General features: G+C 44.1%; 1 protein-coding gene across 1 annotated transcript in view; it reads right to left on the bottom strand.

Annotated features, from left to right (window-relative positions):
• LOC115090346 (actin-related protein 2/3 complex subunit 1A-like) overlaps window positions 1-18,708 on the bottom strand; it is a 32,882-nt gene that overhangs the window by 2,260 nt on the left and 11,914 nt on the right. The window contains exons 7-9 of the mRNA XM_029599296.1: window positions 16,573-16,648; window positions 14,736-14,929; window positions 8,519-8,609 (exon numbers count right to left, since the gene is read on the bottom strand). Coding sequence (XP_029455156.1) covers window positions 8,519-8,609; window positions 14,736-14,929; window positions 16,573-16,648 — 361 coding nt within the window. The remainder of the gene's footprint in view (window positions 1-8,518; window positions 8,610-14,735; window positions 14,930-16,572; window positions 16,649-18,708) is intronic.

The raw sequence follows: 18,708 nt of genomic DNA, 5'->3' as shown, positions 1-18,708 counted from the left end.
AAAGTATTGCAGGCCTGCGATACTTTAGAAAATGAGGCCCTTAGTCGGATCAGTTCTGACTTATCTGGCTAAGCGGCAGCATCTGAATAAACAGCTGCATTTAGCGGCCACCACTTAGCCAGATAAATACTTATCCGCCTAGTAGTTAGCCAGCTAAGTGGTGGGCAGAATGGGGGCATAACTGAGAGGAGCTATTTATCCAGCTTATGTAAAAGGATAAGTAGCAACATTCATACTTATCTGGTTAGGTTAGCTGGATAAGTTAGACTTCCTATTGAGCAGGACTAAAAGCCAGGTAAACGTATCCATCTAACTCAAAAATTGTATGGGTACATTCAGCGGGGCAGCCATGCTGCTGAATATCCAAGATAAATTAGCAGGATAAGTATGTCCTATTAACTTCCCCAGCTTGCTAACCCCTAGATTGATCAAAATGTGATAATTTTTGCATGGACGATGCCTGCAATAAGGAAAACGGGTGTGGCTATGATAATTTTAGAATTACTGCATGCTATCTTAGTGCTTTGCCTAGGTAGTTTATTATAATGTGCATTAAAGTTTTTCCATGATACTTAGGGGGAGAGAGAGAGAGAGACTCTTTATAAGGCTTTCATATTATTCAACTATTTATAATCACTATAGGAGGGCTAGCTAGTAATTTGAGGTGAGGTTTTCGTGGTCTAGAGTTTTGGGGCCAGTTTTACATGCAGAGTGAGATGTACGAACAGCACAGTAGACCTTGGTGAAGATTTGATGTGATTTGGAGTGAGGAAAGTTACACAAAGATAAGATTTCTACAATGTTCTCTTGCCCTAGCTTGATGGACTCTCTACCGAAATCGGAGCGGCCTTGGAGGGAACTTTTTTTCCGGTCCCCCGCACCTTCCCTTCCCTTCCCCTATCTAACCCACCCCCCAGCCCTACTTAAATCCCCCCCTACCTTATTTTATTTCTTATGCCTGCCTGAGGCAGGCGTATCTTGCGCGCCGGCCAGCTGCAACAAAGGAGGCCTCAGGACTGCCCCCGAACCGCTGCCAAGCCTCCAGAACCGCCCCCGGACTGCCCCCTGATCCCCGGACCCGCCCCAGACCACCGCCAAGCCCCCGGACTCGCCCCTTCCCGCCCCTTTTTCGAAGCCCCTGGACATACGCCTGTCCCGGGGCTTGCGCGCGCTGCCGAGCCTATACAAAATAGGCTCGGCGCGCAGGGGCAGATTTTCTCAGGTTACGCACATATGTTACGCGTGTAGCCTTTGAAAATCTGCCCCATAATGCATTTTGATGAATGACCCTGTAAGTTCTGAATATCTACCTCTAAGAATTTACTGATGATAACAAGCATCTAGTAACGATATCAACAAAGGGAAGACAGTTGAGGCAAAATTAAATATTACCAACTATTGGGAGAGCTAAGGTTTTGTTCATAAGGAGCTTGCATAGCATGTTACCTGATAGCATGTCATGAGCTGTGAAGAGATAATAGGACAAGGAGAATTTATAGCAAGGAATCTCTATACCCATCCTCTGTCCCTTCTCCCTGTGCTCCCCATCAATGTTGAATAGCTCAAGAACACTTGTATTTTCAGAGTCTAGAGTCTAAGATAGGTGGGAACTGCAATATTTGCCATCTCTCCCTGCAGTGTGTCAGCTCAGCAGTGTATCTGCTCATGGCTGGACTGGACACTTGAGGAGACCATTTTTTTTTGTACTGTTTTATTGTCAGTTCAGATCATTCCCTTTTTGATCGATGGATGATATAAACTGGATCATCTTGCTTACTCTGGAGTCCTGTGGAGCCCCGTGTTTTCCAATGGAAAGTGCCTCTAGCGTTGAGCATTTTAACTGTTCTTAAATAAGTTTGTGGCACTGTGGGATTTACAAATCCCCACCAACTCTCTCATAGCTGGGTCACACTACCAATGAAGAGGGTGAAAGGTTCTTTCAAATTTATTTATTTATTTATTTATTTATTTATTTATTTAAAACATTTTATATACCGATTTTCACGGAGGGTATCCGACCAAAACGGTTCACAACTTCAAATTATAAAAGATAAAATAATAATAATACTAAAGAAAATAAAAAACATAATAAATAAATAGGAAATAGTAAAGATTGAAAAAAAATACATTGTATAATTATAATCCCTAACACTCTGCATGACTTAACTAAAAAGAAAATTTTTTAACAAAACAAGAAAAGTCAGAAATTTAAGAAGAATTACGAAATCAAGGTCCTCATTATCATGTAGTTAGCAACAAATAGTCTATTAAGCTCCAGATATGTATCATAAACCGATACTGATATTATAAGGAGCTTTGAGGAGAGGTATTCACTTCCTCAATTCCTGCATAAGCTGTTTTAAATAGATAGGTTTTTAGAGCCTTCTTGAATTCCTTGTGGTCCATAATTGATCTCAGGGAGTTTGGAATCGAGTTCCAAAGGATGGGTCCCGCCACTGAAAAGGCTCTCTCTCTTGTTATATTTAGCCTAGCCAATCTGACTGTGGGCACCTCAAGCAGATACTTAGAAGGAAGACTGTTCCTGACTCTCAAGAAACTGTTTGGAATCTTTATTGTGACATAATTTAAATCTGGGAATGTAGTTTAAGGAGAAAACTATGAAGTAAAAGCAAGTTTGCTTACCGTAAACGGTGTTTTCCGTAGATAGCAGGGAATTTAGCCATGCATAATGGGTTGCGTCGTCCACGACGTCACGGGGCGGAGCCTACTCTCTAAGCTCGAAGAGCTTTGAACTGCGCCTGTGCACGAGTTCCCGCGCTCCTCGAGCTTGCCTCAGTTTGTGACTAAGCTATGAATGACGTGAGCGTAGCCAAGGTGACGGCTGTCCAGGGAGGTGGGAGGGAATGCATGGCTAAATTCCCTGCTATCTACGGAAAACACCGTTTACGGTAAGCAAACTTGCTTTTTTCCGTCGATAAGCAGGGCATTTAGCCATGCATAATGGGAGTCCCAAGCTGAAAGTTGCAAATAAAGATTAATTGACATACAGCAATGAATAAACAACAGTTTAATACTGAGTACTTTACAATTTGCAACTTAAGCAGGTGGACAGCCAGAAAAATTAAGGCAAAACAGAGTGCAAAATGGCAGTACCCAATGGGGAATCTGCTGCCGATTGCTGGTCTAGACAATAGTGAGATGTAAAAGTGTGTATAGAAGACCAGGTTGCTGCCTTACAAATGTCCTGGATGGGTACTCCTTGAATATGTGCGAAGGAGGTCGCAGTTGCTCTGATTTGATGAGCTGTAATGGATCCTGTAAGAGGAAGTGAAGATCTGGAATAACAGTAATATATACAAGCTGTTAACCAATTGGAAAGAGTTCTTTTGGAAACTGGTTGTCCTGGGTTGTTTGGGTTGAAGGAGACAAACAATTGAGAAGACTTTCTTATTGAGTGAGTAATGTCCTTGTAACAGGCCAGTGCTCTCTTACAATCGAGGGTATGAAGTACCCGTTGATGATCTGTGGTGTGAGGTTCTGGATAAAATACTGGTAAGGAGATGGTTTCATTGAGGTGAAAGGCAGAAACCACTTTAGGTAAGAAGGATGGATGAGTCCGTAAGACTACTTTGTCTCGATGAAATTGAAGGTATGGAAAATTAACCACGAGTGCTTGAAGTTCACTGACTCGTCGTGCTGACGTTACTGCTACCAGGAATAAAACTTTCCATGTGAGGAATTTTAGCGGAGACGTTAACATAGGTTCAAATGGCTCTTTCATTAGAGCCTCTAGGACTATGTTGATATCCCAAGGCACCATTGGTTTTTTAATAGGTGGGTGAAGGTGGATTAAACCCTTCATGAATCTGGATATCAAAGGATGAGAGGAGATAGTGCCCTCTTTTTCCAAGTGGTGATAGGCTGCTATGGCACTAAGGTGAACTCGTATGGAAGTGACTGCCAGTCCCGAGAGAGATAATGTGTGTAAGTAATCTAGTAAAGAGGCAGGTGAACAAGAGTAGGGGTCTACCTGTTGTAGTTCACACCACGCTGAGTACCTTTTCCATTTAAAGGCGTAACTGCGCCTCGTGGAAGGTTTTCGTGCTGCGATTAAAATATCTTGAACTGCTGTAGAGAGGTGTAAGGAGCTCAGTAAGCGCCGTTCAATCTCCATGCTGTCAAATGAAGCGATGCTTGCATCGGATGTATGAGGTTCCCTCCTTCTTGTGAAAGCAGGAGCGGATCTGTCGGGAGTGGTAGCGGTGGGAATACTGATAGACGGAGGAGATAGGTATACCATGGTTGCCTTGGCCATGCTGGAGCTATCAGTATTAAGTGCGCTTTGTCCCGTATGCATTTCTGAATTGTGCGGGAGATTAGCGGAATCGGGGGAAAAGCATATAGAAGGCCTTTGTTCCATTGGATAAGAAAGGCATCCTGCGAAATTCTGTATGGACTGGGAAGAAGAGAACAAAATAGGTGAACCTTCCGATTCTCTTCTGTTGCAAACAGATCTATCTCCGGAGTACCCCACAGAGCAAAAATCTTGTTCGCATTCGTTTGATTGAGTGACCATTTGTGCGGGTGGAAAACCCTGCTCAGCTTGTCTGCTCTGGTGTTGGCTAGGCCTGGTAAATATGATGCCTGTAGGAAGATGTTGTGGCGTTCCGCCCACTCCCAAATTTGTACTGCTTCCTTGCATAGGGCTAAGGAACCGGATCCCCCTTGTTTGTTGATATAAAACATTGCCACCTGGTTGTCGGTATGAATCATTAATGATTTTCCTCGAATCCATGATTGGAATGCTAGGAGTGAATTCTTTATTGCTCTTAGTTCCAGTAAGTTTATTTGATAGGATTTTTCGATTGACGACCAGAAGCCCTGTGTTTCCAAATGGAGGAGATGTGCTCCCCATCCCTTGGTAGATGCATCCGTTGTTACAACTAGTTGATGAGGTGTGATCTGGAACGGGTTTCCTTCGGACAGGACTGAAGGTCGGAGCCACCATCTGATGTCTTTTCTCATGGAGTCCGTGACTTGAACCTTGTAAGACAATGGTTGAGAGAGTTGGTTCCATTGGGACTTTAAACCCCATTGGAGTCGCCTGATATGGAGTCTGGCATTGCGAACTACGTGTATTGCTGCTGCCATATGACCTAGTAACACCATAACCTGACGAGCTGGAACGGATTGTTGACGTAGAAGAGAGTGAGCTATGGAAGTCAGAGTGTTTATCCTTTCGATAGGTAGAAATGCTCTTGCCAGTGGAGTTTTTATAATGGCGCCTATGAACTGAATGTCTTGTGTTGGATGAAGTTGAGATTTTTCGTAATTTACTATCCATCCTAATTGATTGAGACACCGGAGTATGGTTTCTATGTGTGTCTGCAGTAAGCAAGCATCGTGGGATACAATTAACCAATCGTCTAAATAAGGAAATATATTTATGCCCTGTTTTCGTAAGTGTGCCACAACAACAGCAAGACATTTCGTAAATACTCGTGGAGCCGATGAGAGGCCGAAGGGAAGTACCTTGTACTGGTAATGTTGGTTTGCTACCTGAAAACAAAGGTATTGCCAACAGCTTTTGTGGATTGGAATGTGAGTATACGCATCTTTTAGGTCTAGGGAACACATCCAATCGTTTGTTTGGAGAAAAGGCAGGACTGTTTTGAGGGAAACCATTTTGAACTTCTCTGTGTGTAGAAATTTGTTGAGAGCACGAAGATCTAGGATTGGGCGAAGGCCTCCCGACTTCTTTGGAATGAGGAAATACTGAGAATAAAAACCGCTGCCCTGTTGATGTAGGGGTAAGAGATTGATCGCTTTTTGTTGAAGGAGGAGTGAGATCTCCTTGAACAGGGCTGGCAATTGAATCTGCGGAACAGAGTGGTGAGTAAGATGGGGAATCAGTGGTATGTTTTTGAAATGAAGCCGGTATCCGTGCTGTATAATACTTAGTACCCATTGGTCTGTGGTAATTTGCGACCATTGATGATGAAATGTGGACAATCTGCCTCCTATATATGCTGTTGCTGTGGCCGGGAGTCTCAAAAAGACTGCTTAGGTGTTTGTTGAGTAGTCTGAGCTTTTTGAGGTCTTTGCGCCCTCTGGCGCGGTCTTTGACCTTGTGATTGAGGTGGAGGACGCTGCTGTTGAAAAGGCTGCGCCCTATAGTGAGGTTGATACGGCTGGAAGTATCGATATGGTCTACGGTAGTAGTAACCTCTCTTATATGGAGGATAATAACGTCTGGAAGGAGGTTGTGTATCCGTAGGAGACGTCAGAGATTGCACAGCGATATTCTGGTCTTTTATAAGAGAAACAGTTTCTTGAAGTTTTTCACCAAAGAGATTGTCAGGTTTACATGGCAAATTAGCTAGACGATCATGTACATCTTCGCGTATACTGCTAGCTCGAAGCCAAGCCGTACGTCTAGCCGAGATGGCTACAGCAGAAGCTCGTGCTGAGGTGTCAAATGCTTCATATGAAGTACGCAGTAAGTGGCGGAGGCCTTCCTGTGTGTCATGGAAAATCTGAGAGAATGAAGAGTCCCCTTGTGAGTTGTGAATTAAGGGTTGAAGTTTCTGTGTGCATTGAAGCAGATATTGGATAATATAAAATTGATGGTGATTGATACGTGAATTAAGCATAGAATTTTGATACAATTTCTTGGCGAAATCATCTAAAAGCTTGTTATCTTTTCCGGGAGGAGTATTGGAAAAAAGCCTATTCTTTTTAGCTTTTTTCAAAGCTGATTCTACCACGATGGAATTATGTGGAAGTTGCACATTTGAATAATGTGAGGTCTTTTGAAGTCTGTATTTTAAATCCAACTTCTTTGAAACTGGATTGAGAAGTAGTGGAGTTTCCCAAGACCGTGACATTAGATCTTCTAGAACCTGGTGAGGAGGCAAAGCTGTGGGCTCCGAAGGGAGGTCTAGGATTTGTAATAGACCCATGACTTCTGTTCTTGGGTCTGGGATTTTTTTAATTTCAATATTTAATGTAAGTCCCAGTTTTTCAAGGAATTTGGCATATGTCAAATCCTCCGGAGGAGAAGTTGGCTGTGGTAATTCCTGAGGCGGGTCCGATGGAATTCCCGTTGAGCTGGTTGGAGATGATGGTGGAGATCCCGGTGGGGAATCTGTATGTGTTGAAAACACCGGTGAAGTAGAGTGCGATGGCGAAACATGTTGCGAGGGAGAAAAATCCGGATTTTCAGGAATGGTTTGAGGCTCCTGTGGTAAACCTTTAAAAAAGGTGTGGAGCAAAGTAGTTATTTGGAACATCGTGTCTTCAGCTGTAGCGCGAGACTGGGTCTGAGATATGTGCTTAGATTTTTTAAGTCGTTTTTGTGGTGGTGTAGTCGGCGGAGATATTGTCCTCTTTTTTGGATGAGGAGGATCGCTGCCTATCTCAGGAGAGGTATCCCAACCTGAAGGAGGGTCCTCAATTACTATATCTGATAGTACAGATGAAGGAGAGTGGTGTTCCACATGCTTGGAAGCGGATTGACGCAAGGAGGACATCCGCTGTGGTGAGACATGTTTAGTTTTTGCCGTTGATTTCCTTGGAATCTGTTGAGTATCTGACTTATAAGATTTTGTCTTCAAGTGAGTCGAATGAGTCATGGATTTTGTAGCTGCGTCGTGGCGCTTCGTGAGTGAGCTCGAAGCAGCAGTATGCTTCGTAGGTTTTGACGATGCGTCGCGTCGCTTCGTGAGCAAGCTCGAAGCGTCCGTATGCGTCGTAGGTTTCTTTTTCTCCATATGCTTCGAAGATGTATGACGCGAAACAGATGGTGTTGACGCATGCGTCAAGGCGGAGTCTTCCGTCGAAGCGACGCGCTTGGCAATCGAAGGTGGATGCGACGTACGGCCTCTTGTGCTCGAAAGTGAGCTTTGAGGGGTTCCAGTTTGGGGCTTTTGCTTACCCTGAGAGGAACCTGTCGATTTGTCGTCCATTGGGGAGGAGGCTTCAGGTATTTTAAGTCTCTCCATTTTTTCCTTTCTTTGTCTTCTAGCCCGCGGGGACATTTTTCCACAGTCCCTGCAAGTAGTCTGGTCGTGGTCGGGACCAAGACATAAATAACAGTAATTGTGGTCATCTGTGACCGACATAATTTTGCCACAGGAACAATATTTGAATCCCGGGCTTTTCGGCATTTTCTCTTCCTTGGTCGTTTTTTTAAGGTTTTTGAGGCGAGAGTAAACTGCCACACGTCCGTGTAGTAGCGCGGAAAACAAAAACTGAGGCAAGCTCGAGGAGCGCGGGAACTCGTGCACAGGCGCAGTTCAAAGCTCTTCGAGCTTAGAGAGTAGGCTCCGCCCCGTGACGTCGTGGACGACGCAACCCATTATGCATGGCTAAATGCCCTGCTTATCGACGGAAAATCTCTTGACACCAACCCTGTATAGAGGGGCATCATTTCCATCAAGAAGAAGCTGTCAGATAAATGTTGATGCCTTCAGCTTACATTATCTTCTGACATGCACAGTACTGTATTTTAGTATAAAGTCACTTGTGATTTAAACCCATTTTATGATGTGATTACCTTTGTGTCCCAGATAACCAGTGCTCCATCCACACCAGTGCTGCTAAACTTGGTCACATTGGCTTTTTCAACTTCAACGATTCGTAATTGTCTATGTTTTAAAACACAAAGGGAGAACAAAACACTTTACTTGAGGTTATGTTTCATTTCTCTATGTGCTCTCCACATCTTTATGGCAACTAATTGTAAGCTAGTGGCTTATTAAATTGCTCTTTTCCCTCTCTGGTTAGGGTAAGTTCAATTACAAAAGGAATAACCCCTGGTCACTTTTTTTTTTTAAAACTCAGGGAATGCCTGATGGTAACTTGAAGCAGTTCTTTGAAATCTCTTTTGTAATTTACAGAAGAATGCAAATACCAAATGCTTCTTTGAACATATGATATCAGTAGCATGCACCTTTGACTGGAAACCAGTGCTGTTTTATTTGCTTGGCCAAAAGAGACACCAAGTGGACATTACTGAAGGGGAATATGCTAGGATTTATTATAATTAACTTTCTATGAAATACTAAGTTATATTTGAAATGATGAATGGTACATCTTTGTATCAGAGCTTGGGAGGGTGATCGCTGACCATGAATATGTATGCGGATCTTGTAAACCATTTGTGATCTACGTTTGGAATGATGGTATATAAAACATCTAAATGAATAAATGAATACCTGCCTGGAGTTAATGAGAGAGAAGGAACTGAATACTAATGAGCCTTTTTAATTAGGTATAAAAGATAGCAAGTGTTTTGTTTAAAGGCAGAGAGAATGAAAGGGGGAGAGATAGATAACCAAAATAATAAAAGTGGAAAAGGAATTTTCTTTTGCTGCAGGGATTTTGCCATTTGGGTGCTCCCATATTCAGCCAGATGAATATGTTTTTTTAGCAGAGGTTAATTAAGTGATTTTTTTGGATAAATTTTGTTCAATTTATTTTCCAGTTAGTTTTACATAAGAACATACTAGGTCAGACCAAGGGTCAATCAAGCCCAGTATCCTGTTTCCCACAGTGGCCAATCCAAGTCACAAGTACCTGGCAAGTACCCAAACATTAGACAGATCACAAGCTAGTATTGCTTATTAATTATAGTAATAGCAGTTTATGGATTTAGCCTTGAGGAACTTATCCAAACCTTTTTAAAACCCAGTTACACTAACTGCTATAACCACATCTACTGGCAATGAATTCCAGAGCTTAACTACACGCTGAGAAAAAATAATTTTCTTTATTTTGTTTCAAATTTAAAAAGAAACTAAAAACACTACTGTTCAACCAAGTTTATTCAGAATAGTCCTCCATTCTCGCCATCTCGCACACCACCTCTTGGTGACCTCCCTTTCCTTATATTAAGGAGCTAATTATATTGTAAATTGTTACTTGTTCTTGTTAAACTATTTTTCTATTCTGCCCTTGGTTAACCCCCCACCCAGTTCTCCCTCCCTGTTGATATGTACTTTCAAGCCTTTTTTGTTATTATGTGAACCGGTATGATGTCCCCACTAATACCGGTATATAAAAGTTTCTAAATAAATAAATAAATAAATGAGCTACTTGCTAACTTCATGGAGTGCCCCCTGGTCCTTCTATTATCTGAGAGAGTAAAATAACCGATTTACATTAACTTGTTCGAGTCCTTTCATGAATTTGTAGACTTCTATCATATCCTCCCTCAGTCATCTCTTCTCCAAACTGAACAGCATCTAACTTCTTTAGCCTTTCCTCATAGGGCAGCTGTTCCATGCCCCTTATCATTTTGGTTGCCCTTCTCTGCACTTTCTCCAGTGCAGCTATATTCTTTTTGAGATGCGGTGATCACAGTATTCAAGATATGGTCTCACCATAGAGTGATACAGAGGCATTATGACATCCTCCCTTTTATTTTCCATTCCCTTCCTAATAATTACAATTTCCTAACATTCTGTTTGCTTTTTTGATCGCCACAGCACACTGGGCCGATGATTTCAATGTATTATCCACTATGACGCCTAGATCTCTTTCCTGGGAGGAGACTCCTAAGATAGAACCTAACATTGTGTAACACAGTTATCGAATAGCTGCTTATACAATGTGGGGTAAATTTTAAAAGCATTACTTCCGTAAAAAGGCCCATATACATGAGTAATGGGCCAAATGCAAGCAACTCTTATTTTAAAAGCAGCAAAGTATGTACGTATATGCACGTAAAAAGAGATGTGTTAGGGGTGGGTCAGGGGCATTCTGGTGAGGGGCCAACATTTACTTGCATAAATCTCAATTTTAAAATTGGCAAATGCAGTGCACGTTGGACTATTACCTGCACATATTTACTTCTGCTCTTTTTCAGGTGTAAGTCCGAATAAAACTCATTATAGTTAAAAACTGATTGGGTGAGGGGTCTGGGTAAACTGGGAGAGTTGCAGGCTGAAGAAGCAGAGGGGTCCTGATGCCTAGAAATAGACTGGGCAAACTGGTGGACTAAGTAGTTATTTCCTTCACATGCTCATGTTTTATAATGTGCTCACTTGCATGTGTATAAGCTGAGAAGTTCTAAGCAAAGATCCACAAATAATATTTTCTTGCATAACTACTTAAAATTAGGGCTATTAATACACGTGCTAGGTGCATTTTATACTATGTGCACACGCGTAGACAATTTAAAATCCCAGTGCATGTGTACTACGCTCACTTACATGCATATGTGGGTGCGCTTGGTAAAGTTACCATCCTTTAGTATTAGGCTAGCTTAGTTGCAGGGAATCTCAGAAGATTTGTTGTGATTTTATTTAGAATAGACAGGTAATATTTCTTTTTGTGAGAGTTTCTCCGTGAGGCAAGTTGATCACTGGACTGACTGGAGTGCTGGAAACAAGTATCCCCCAAACATCTGGATTGCAGAGAAGTTTGTCTAAAGGATTAAAAAATCACGTAAGATTTAACTGAGAATTTATGCTATTATTCTGACCAGACTTTAGGTAGGAATTTTGAAATTTTCCTTGAATTGAACTGAGATATAGGGCAGGGTAGTGGGTTTCTGTTATAACTTACAAAAACCTAATTTCATAATTTTCCTATGCTAATTCATTTTTCTTTTACTATAATGCCATGTGCTTCTTTTTCCTATAAAGTCTAAGAATTCAAATGTGTTATGTAAATCTGCATGCATTAATTTTGTTTGCTGTACTTGCAATAGTAATATATTGTGTATTTATTTTATGTTTATATATAGAAACATATATATAGAAACATAGAAATGACGGCAGAAGAAGACCAAACGGCCCATCCAGTCTGCCCAGCAAGCTTCACATTTTTTTCTCATACTTATCTGTTTCTCTTAGCTCTTTGGTTCTACTTCCCTTCCACCCCCACCATTAATGTAGAGAGCAGTGATGGAGCTGCAACCAAGTGAAATATCAAGCTTGATTAGTTATGGGTAGTAGGGGAAGTAGGGGAAGTAACCACCGCAATAAGCAAGCTACACCCATGCCCATCTGCTTTACCCAGACCGTGCCATTCAGCCCTTATTGGTTGTTTTTCTTCTCCCCTGCCGTTGAAGCAGGGAGCTATGCTGGATATGCTTGTAGTATCAGTTTTTCATCTCCCCTGCTTTTTACTTTCTGTTCCTGTTTTTACTTTCTGTTCCAGCCTCTCCTACTTCCTTGGGAGAACCTTTAGTTAAGTGGAAGTGCTACACATGCGCATTCTAAATCACACACCTGAGAGGTAGAATTATTTATGTGGCCCCTCCCATAGTGAGGGTTTGCATATTATTGACACAGCACAATGAGGCCAATATACTAGCCCACAGAGAGGTCCTTAGGAATTCCCCAATAGCCAGGGCTTAATTTGTGAGGGAATGCTTGGAACACAGTTCCACCATTTCTTTTCAGACTTAAGAGGCAGAGCAGCATGAGTGTTCTGCTCCAGTCCTTCCCTGCCTTTCAGACAGCCTGCAAGGAAGAGGAAAAGAGAGGGCGAGTCTGAAAGCAGAAAGAGCAAACAGCCAACCTACTCCCTAATCCAGACCCCCTCCTCTTGTTCCCCCTCCCCTCCTCTTCTTATAAAGAACAGAAGGAGAAGGCGTGAAACTGAAGTAGATGCTACAGAGCAAAAAACAGACACTAAAAGGGGTTGAATTAACACAAGTTTGAAACTTATACGCAGTAATGCCAGTGGTCAAGGTTTCAACCCTGGCCTTGATAAGCACTACAACTCACAAGTTTCAAATTTACGCTAATTCAACTCCTTTTTGGTTCTGTTACCCAGGGCTTGATTTCTTGCAGAACAACAAAGAATAGTGTTCTGTCACCTTTTTTTTTTTCCTGGTGGTAAATAAATTCTGGCTCCCCCAGGGAAACAGAGCAAAGTTGGTGGTGTAAATCAGTTCCAGCTCCCTGCAGAAAAGGAGCAGAGCCGATGGTGGGTAGGATCATTTCTGGCAGAGCAGAGAGTGTTGGAGCTGCTTAACCTGAGATGAGAGCAGCCACATGGCTTTGAGTTTTGTGTAATTTCCTGGCGCAACTGAAAGACCTTGAAAGAGGATGGGAAGGGGTGAAAAGACATGAGGTGAATACCTGTTGGCCCGACTGCTTCTGGTGGGTGTGTTGGTATATATGTATATATAATATATACCATATATATATATATATATATATATATATATATATATATATATCTACCTTATAAATGGGCTCTGACCGACGGCCCGCAAATGCGCAGTAGAGAGCAGCTCTACCGCGCATGTGCGGGCGAGCACGTCGGTCAGAGCCGTGCGTGCCCGAAAAAAAAAAAATGGCGGTGGGGCCGCAGGAGCGGCGGCGAGGGTGAAAAGCTGGAGCGGCGGCGGCCCCGAAGCAGGAGCGGGAGGAGAAGCAGCGGCGCCGCGCGCGCGGGAGTGACAGCCCCCCCCGATATCTGCCGGCAGGAGCGGGAGGAGAAGTAGCGGTGCCGCGCGCGCGGGAGTGACAGCCCCCCCCCCCTCCGATATCTGCCGGCAGGAGCGGGAGGAGAAGTAGCGGCGCCGCGCCCCCCCCCCCCCGAGATCTGCCGGTTGTGGATGATCAGAGAGGGGAGGGGATTGAGAGAGGGGGAGTGACTGAGGAGAGGGAGGGGAAGGTGAGAGAGAGAGAGAGGGAGGGAGGTGAGAGGGAGGGAAGGTGAGAGAGAGAGGGAGGTGTGAGAGAGGGAGGTGAGAGAGGGAGGTGTGAGAGAGGGAGGTATGAGAGAGGGAGGTGAGAGAGAGGGGAGGGAAGGTGAGAGAAAGAGAGGGAGGGGTGAGAGAGAGGGGGAGGGAGGTGTGTAAGAGAGAGAGAGGGGGTGAGAGAGGGGGAAGGGGGAGGGGGAAGGTGAGGGGGAGAGGGGGAGAGAGTGAAGGAGGAGGGAGAATGAGGGGGAGGGAGTGGGAAGGAAACGGACCGAGCCCGTTGTTACGGGCTTAACGGCTAGTATATATATATATGAGAGAGAGCATGTGTGTGTGTGTGTGTGTGAGAGAGAGAGCTCACATCTGGCCTCTCCCCCAGGTCGCTCCAGGCGCCAGCCCAACTCTCTTCCAATGCCTCCCTTCCCCCACTGTTACGCCCATTGCCTGCCTCCGTGTTAGCCGGCTAAGAACTCAGTGCCTCATTTACTAAGGCTTTTCTCCCATTCTGTGTCTATGGGAAAAATGCTAAGTAAATGAGATCTGTAGCTGGTTAAGTGGCTTAACTGGATAAGTTTCTTTTGAACATAGACCTCAAACATAGTTACATTTACAAATATAAGTGTCTTTTGCATGTTTAAATGCATGAAAATTAGCTATGCAAACATTGCTAATGAGTTGATTTGCATGACTCTTCAGCTTGCTGGCAATATTGCATAAGTTTTGCATTTGCATGTGCAAAATCACACAGGTCAAAAAGCACATAACAGGAAATAAAATTCACAAATGCGATTATGTGCATTATTTGCCATTTTTTTGTGTGTTATTACATTTGCAAACACATGCATTTTAGTATTATCAGCCTCAATGTTAACTATATTTGCTGACTACCACTGGCTCATAACTGGTGTCATACTGGACAAGCATTGAAACCAGTCTCTCTGTCTGTCCATAGGGTTGAGGCACCTTCTTTTGGGCTTCAGGTGTCTAACTGATTACACTGCAGCCTCCCTTGACAGTTAGATAAGAGGTTATCCATTCATTGTCTTTGCCCCTCAGGTACTCACTACAGCCAAACAAGGTAACAGAACATTTGAGTAGTGTGTCCAACCTGATGGTGTTTTGATGAAGCGTGTCTAAAGCTGTATCCTCATTGTCGGTAGTGGCTTTTTTATCCAGGTTGCGGAAGTGCTGCATGGCTGACATGTTCCCCCTGGCATTTTGCTTCTGGATACCAATTCTTCCCAGCAGCTGAATGCTGTTTGCGTTAGTGTATGAGAACAGGTAAGGGCAGCAGTTATGACCCTAGAGGAAGAAAGATGGGTTGTGGGATTATAGTTCTTTGAAAGACAGCCTTGAAATGTAATGCGAGCAGGCAACATCTTTTCAAAGCAATGAACTAAATACCATACACAGTCCATGTCTGGCCAAGGGGTTTCTGCCTTTCAGTCTATCTGAGGAAATAGCAATAACAGGGTATTTATTGCAGTCTTGCAATTTCATGGTTTGGACATAGAATGGATCACAAGACTGAAGGCTGGGTCACCATGCTGAACATGCAGGACAAAAGTACATATCTTGCAGTGCCTTATTGCTATTATAAAATGGACCTGTCTGCATGCTTTTCTTACACCACTTTTTTCCCAGCAGTCCAACATTTGAGATTTTAGAGGCCTTAGTCCCATGTCAGAAGTAATTAATGTTAAAGGGATGTAAAGACATGTGGTGCTAATACAGTACCTGCATGTCTATTGCATGTGCACTGTAGTCACATGACTAGGACAGATCACTGGGTTCCAGACTTCCATTCAGATCGATACAGTAAAGTGCAACCGCGGTTACCCTGCTCCTAACTCGCCTTCTACTCACTTTCCGGCCGCGTTAGCCCTTCCCGCGATACACTATCCCCTTTAACTCATCCCTACTGCCTCTTAAAATCCCCGGGTAACCCCTTCCGCCCGCGGCATGTACGGTATATTAAATGTAAACGAGCGAATTAGCTATTCCCTCCCATACAGTAACGCGCGCCCCGACTATCGCTTTTTTACCCTGCTGTTTTGCCGCGCGTTTACCCTGCTAACTTACCGCCTACCCTTACCCCTGCGTTAGAGGCAGGGGTAAGGGTAGGCGGCAAACTTTCCCCCAGCCCCCGCTCACCTGCCCTGGCCGCGTCCGGTCTCCGGTGCAGCCCCAGTCCTGTCCCCTCAAATTATGGAAGAAAGTTTAGGAGAATGAGTTTAATATCCATCATTTACACTTTGATTAGAAGATTTATTTTTTCATTGTTGGGGAAACATTTTTATATACTGCATCTGACTGGCTTTTGATTTGGGCATCAAAAGGTGAGGACATGACACTGTAATGGAAGTGAAACTGCAGGGGGCTCAAACAAACATTGTTAATTTGTCATGAGTATGTACTGCTTGCTGTGTCAGTAGCTCCTCCTCTTTCTCCCTCCCCAGCAAAAGCTCTTTTTTTTTTCCGGGAATGGGAGCGCTGGTATTTGGAATGTGATCTTTGTTAGTAAATTAATATTTATATCTGGGCATGCCTGATTGCTGACACTGGTGTGTATGATAATAGATTAGAATATCATTGAAGGATGGCTGTGTCTCAGGAAAACCCCCATCTTTTTACAGTGTTAATGTCTGTGCGTTATGGAGTGGGAATGGTCACATCATTAAGGGCGTTCTTGACTTTTTTTTTTCAGTTTTCTTTTTCACTCGTTGAAGCAGACTAGTTGAAAATGTTGCCAGTATAAATGACAACAGCATTTGCAGCACAGGTGCTTATGTGCACTTTAATGTTGGATTCTGACTTTCCACTAAGCCCTGACTAGTGGAGTTGGTCTCCTGGTGGGAAACATGGCTGCATTGTCTTTGGAGGCAGAAAGGTTCTTGCAAAGGAGTTTTCGCATGCACCTTGTTTTGGAAATAAAATAAACTCACGGCAGCAACCAGTTGGTTCTCATTCACAAAGAGTACACTGAGAAAGGGAAGAAACTCTGTTTTCAGCTGAGTAACTCTGAAAGAGAGAGCATATGGAAAAGATATCAAAGCAAGACATCCCTCAGAGATTATCTTTCTAAAAGAAAAGGAACGTGAGGTGAAATTTAGTCTTACTTCATCGTTTCCTTTCCTTGAGTCCTAGCAGACCAGTCAGAACTCCTGGATTCCACTCTTTTTCCAGCAGGTGGATTCAGAGAACCTCTTTCTTTTTTTCTCACTATAGATTCTGGGATAGCTGGAACTTCATCAGTAGACTGCTGCCCTAGCCAGAAACAACCTACTTACACACATTTAGGAGACAAAGAGGAGCAGATTAGTAGGCTACCGCAGTCGATAAATTAATTGAATTTATGGACACTGTACCTCTCCATTTTTTCTCTGAGAATCTTGAGGAGATGCTAAGACTGTGCCCGTGTGCGCGCATTCCCCTGCCTACTTGCTTGCTCCCTATATCTCCCCCAATTCTTCTTTGAGTCTTTCTCTTTTCTGGGAGGGATGTAGACTGGTCTGCTAAGACTCAAGGAAAGGAAATTAACAGGTAAGACTAAATTTCATCTTCCTTTTCATCCTGCAGACCAGTTTGAATTCCTAGGATGTGCCAAAGCAGTGTCAATTCAGGAGGGATACAGACTCTATTGCTGCCAGCACTTTCCTGCCAAACTCCATGTCTTCCCTCACATGCAGATTCAATTTATAATGCTTTATGAATAAGTGTAAAGATGCCCAAATCACCACCATGCAAATCTCCTCTGGGAGGCTACCTTATATTTGTTGCATTGGAGGTGGACCCTTGGGCCGAGGTGGGGTTGATGCAACTCGTAGGTAAGGACCTATGGGTCCCCACCATCAGCAGGCGGAGTGGGCTGATAGACAGAGGCTGCTGGAGCTTCACTTGTACCAGCCCTCGTTCCCCGCGGGTTGAGCCTTTGGGTGCCAGGGCTGGCAGGACTTAGGTGGGCCTCTGTATGTAGTTGCAGTAGGAGTTGGTTCAGCCCAGAGACAGCAGGTGAGAGATGGTACAGACTTACTCTGGACTGGGTAATGTCCTGGAAACTTAGGCGCCATTGGAACAAAGGCAGACAGGGGGCGCTCGAGCCAAAGCAGGCCGAAGCCTGAAGAAACCACGTCCAGGGAGTAAGCTGAACCACGTCCAGGGCTGAACCACGTCCAGGGCTGGCGGCAATCTGAAGGCAGTGGCAAGCAAGACTGAGGTCTGATCATGGAGATAGTCAAGAGCGTAGTCAAGCAAAGCGCAGTTCGGGGTCTGGAGATAGGCAAGGTGTAGTCGGACAAAGCAGAGGTCTGGGTCTGGAGATAGGCAATAGACAGCAGGTGAGAGATGGTACAGTCTTTCTCTGGACTGGGTAATGTCCTGGAAACTTGGGCGCCACTGGAACAAAGGCAGACAGGGTCGCTCGAGCAAAAGCAGGCCGAAGCATGAAGAAACCACGTCCAGGGAGTAAGCTGAAGAGGTATCTAATGGTAGGCTTGAGTCAGGGCTGGCGGCAATCTGAAGGCAGTGGCAAGCAAGACTGAGGTCTGATCACGGAGATAGTCAAGAGCAAGTCTGGAGATGATCAATGGCAAAGTCAGGCGAAACAAAGGTCTGGAGATAGGCAGTGGTGTAGTCGGGCGAAGTAGAGGTCTGGGTCGGGAGATAGGCAATGGCGTTTTCAGGCAAAGCAGAGGTCTGGGTCTGGAGATAGGCAATAGAGTAGTCAGGCAAAGCAGAGGTCTGGGTCTGGAGATAGGCAGTAGCATAGTCGGACAAGGCAGAGGTCTGGGTCTGGAGATGATCAATGGCAAAGTCAGGCAAAGCAAAGTCAAAGTCCATGTAGTCAATATGAAGCATAAAGCAGGGTAGGAACGAAGAGACAGGAACCAGGAACAATGAGGAACAGTAATGCAGGGATGAGATGAATCTCTAGGAGGCAATGAGTACTCGACCAGCGAGGGAGCGGAGCCTGAGCTTAAATACTGTAGTTAGGTTGACGTCGTCATTCGAGGCCGCAGCTAGGTTCCCGCCGCGATCCCTACTTAAGAATCAATGGTGCATGCGTGCCTAGGGAGGGGCGT

Source organism: Rhinatrema bivittatum, chromosome 4 (genome assembly GCF_901001135.1).
Source record: "Rhinatrema bivittatum chromosome 4, aRhiBiv1.1, whole genome shotgun sequence".
NCBI classification, from domain to species: domain Eukaryota; kingdom Metazoa; phylum Chordata; class Amphibia; order Gymnophiona; family Rhinatrematidae; genus Rhinatrema; species Rhinatrema bivittatum.
The sequence above is the reverse complement of the archived record's forward strand: the minus strand, read 5'-3'. Positions and strand labels throughout refer to the sequence as shown.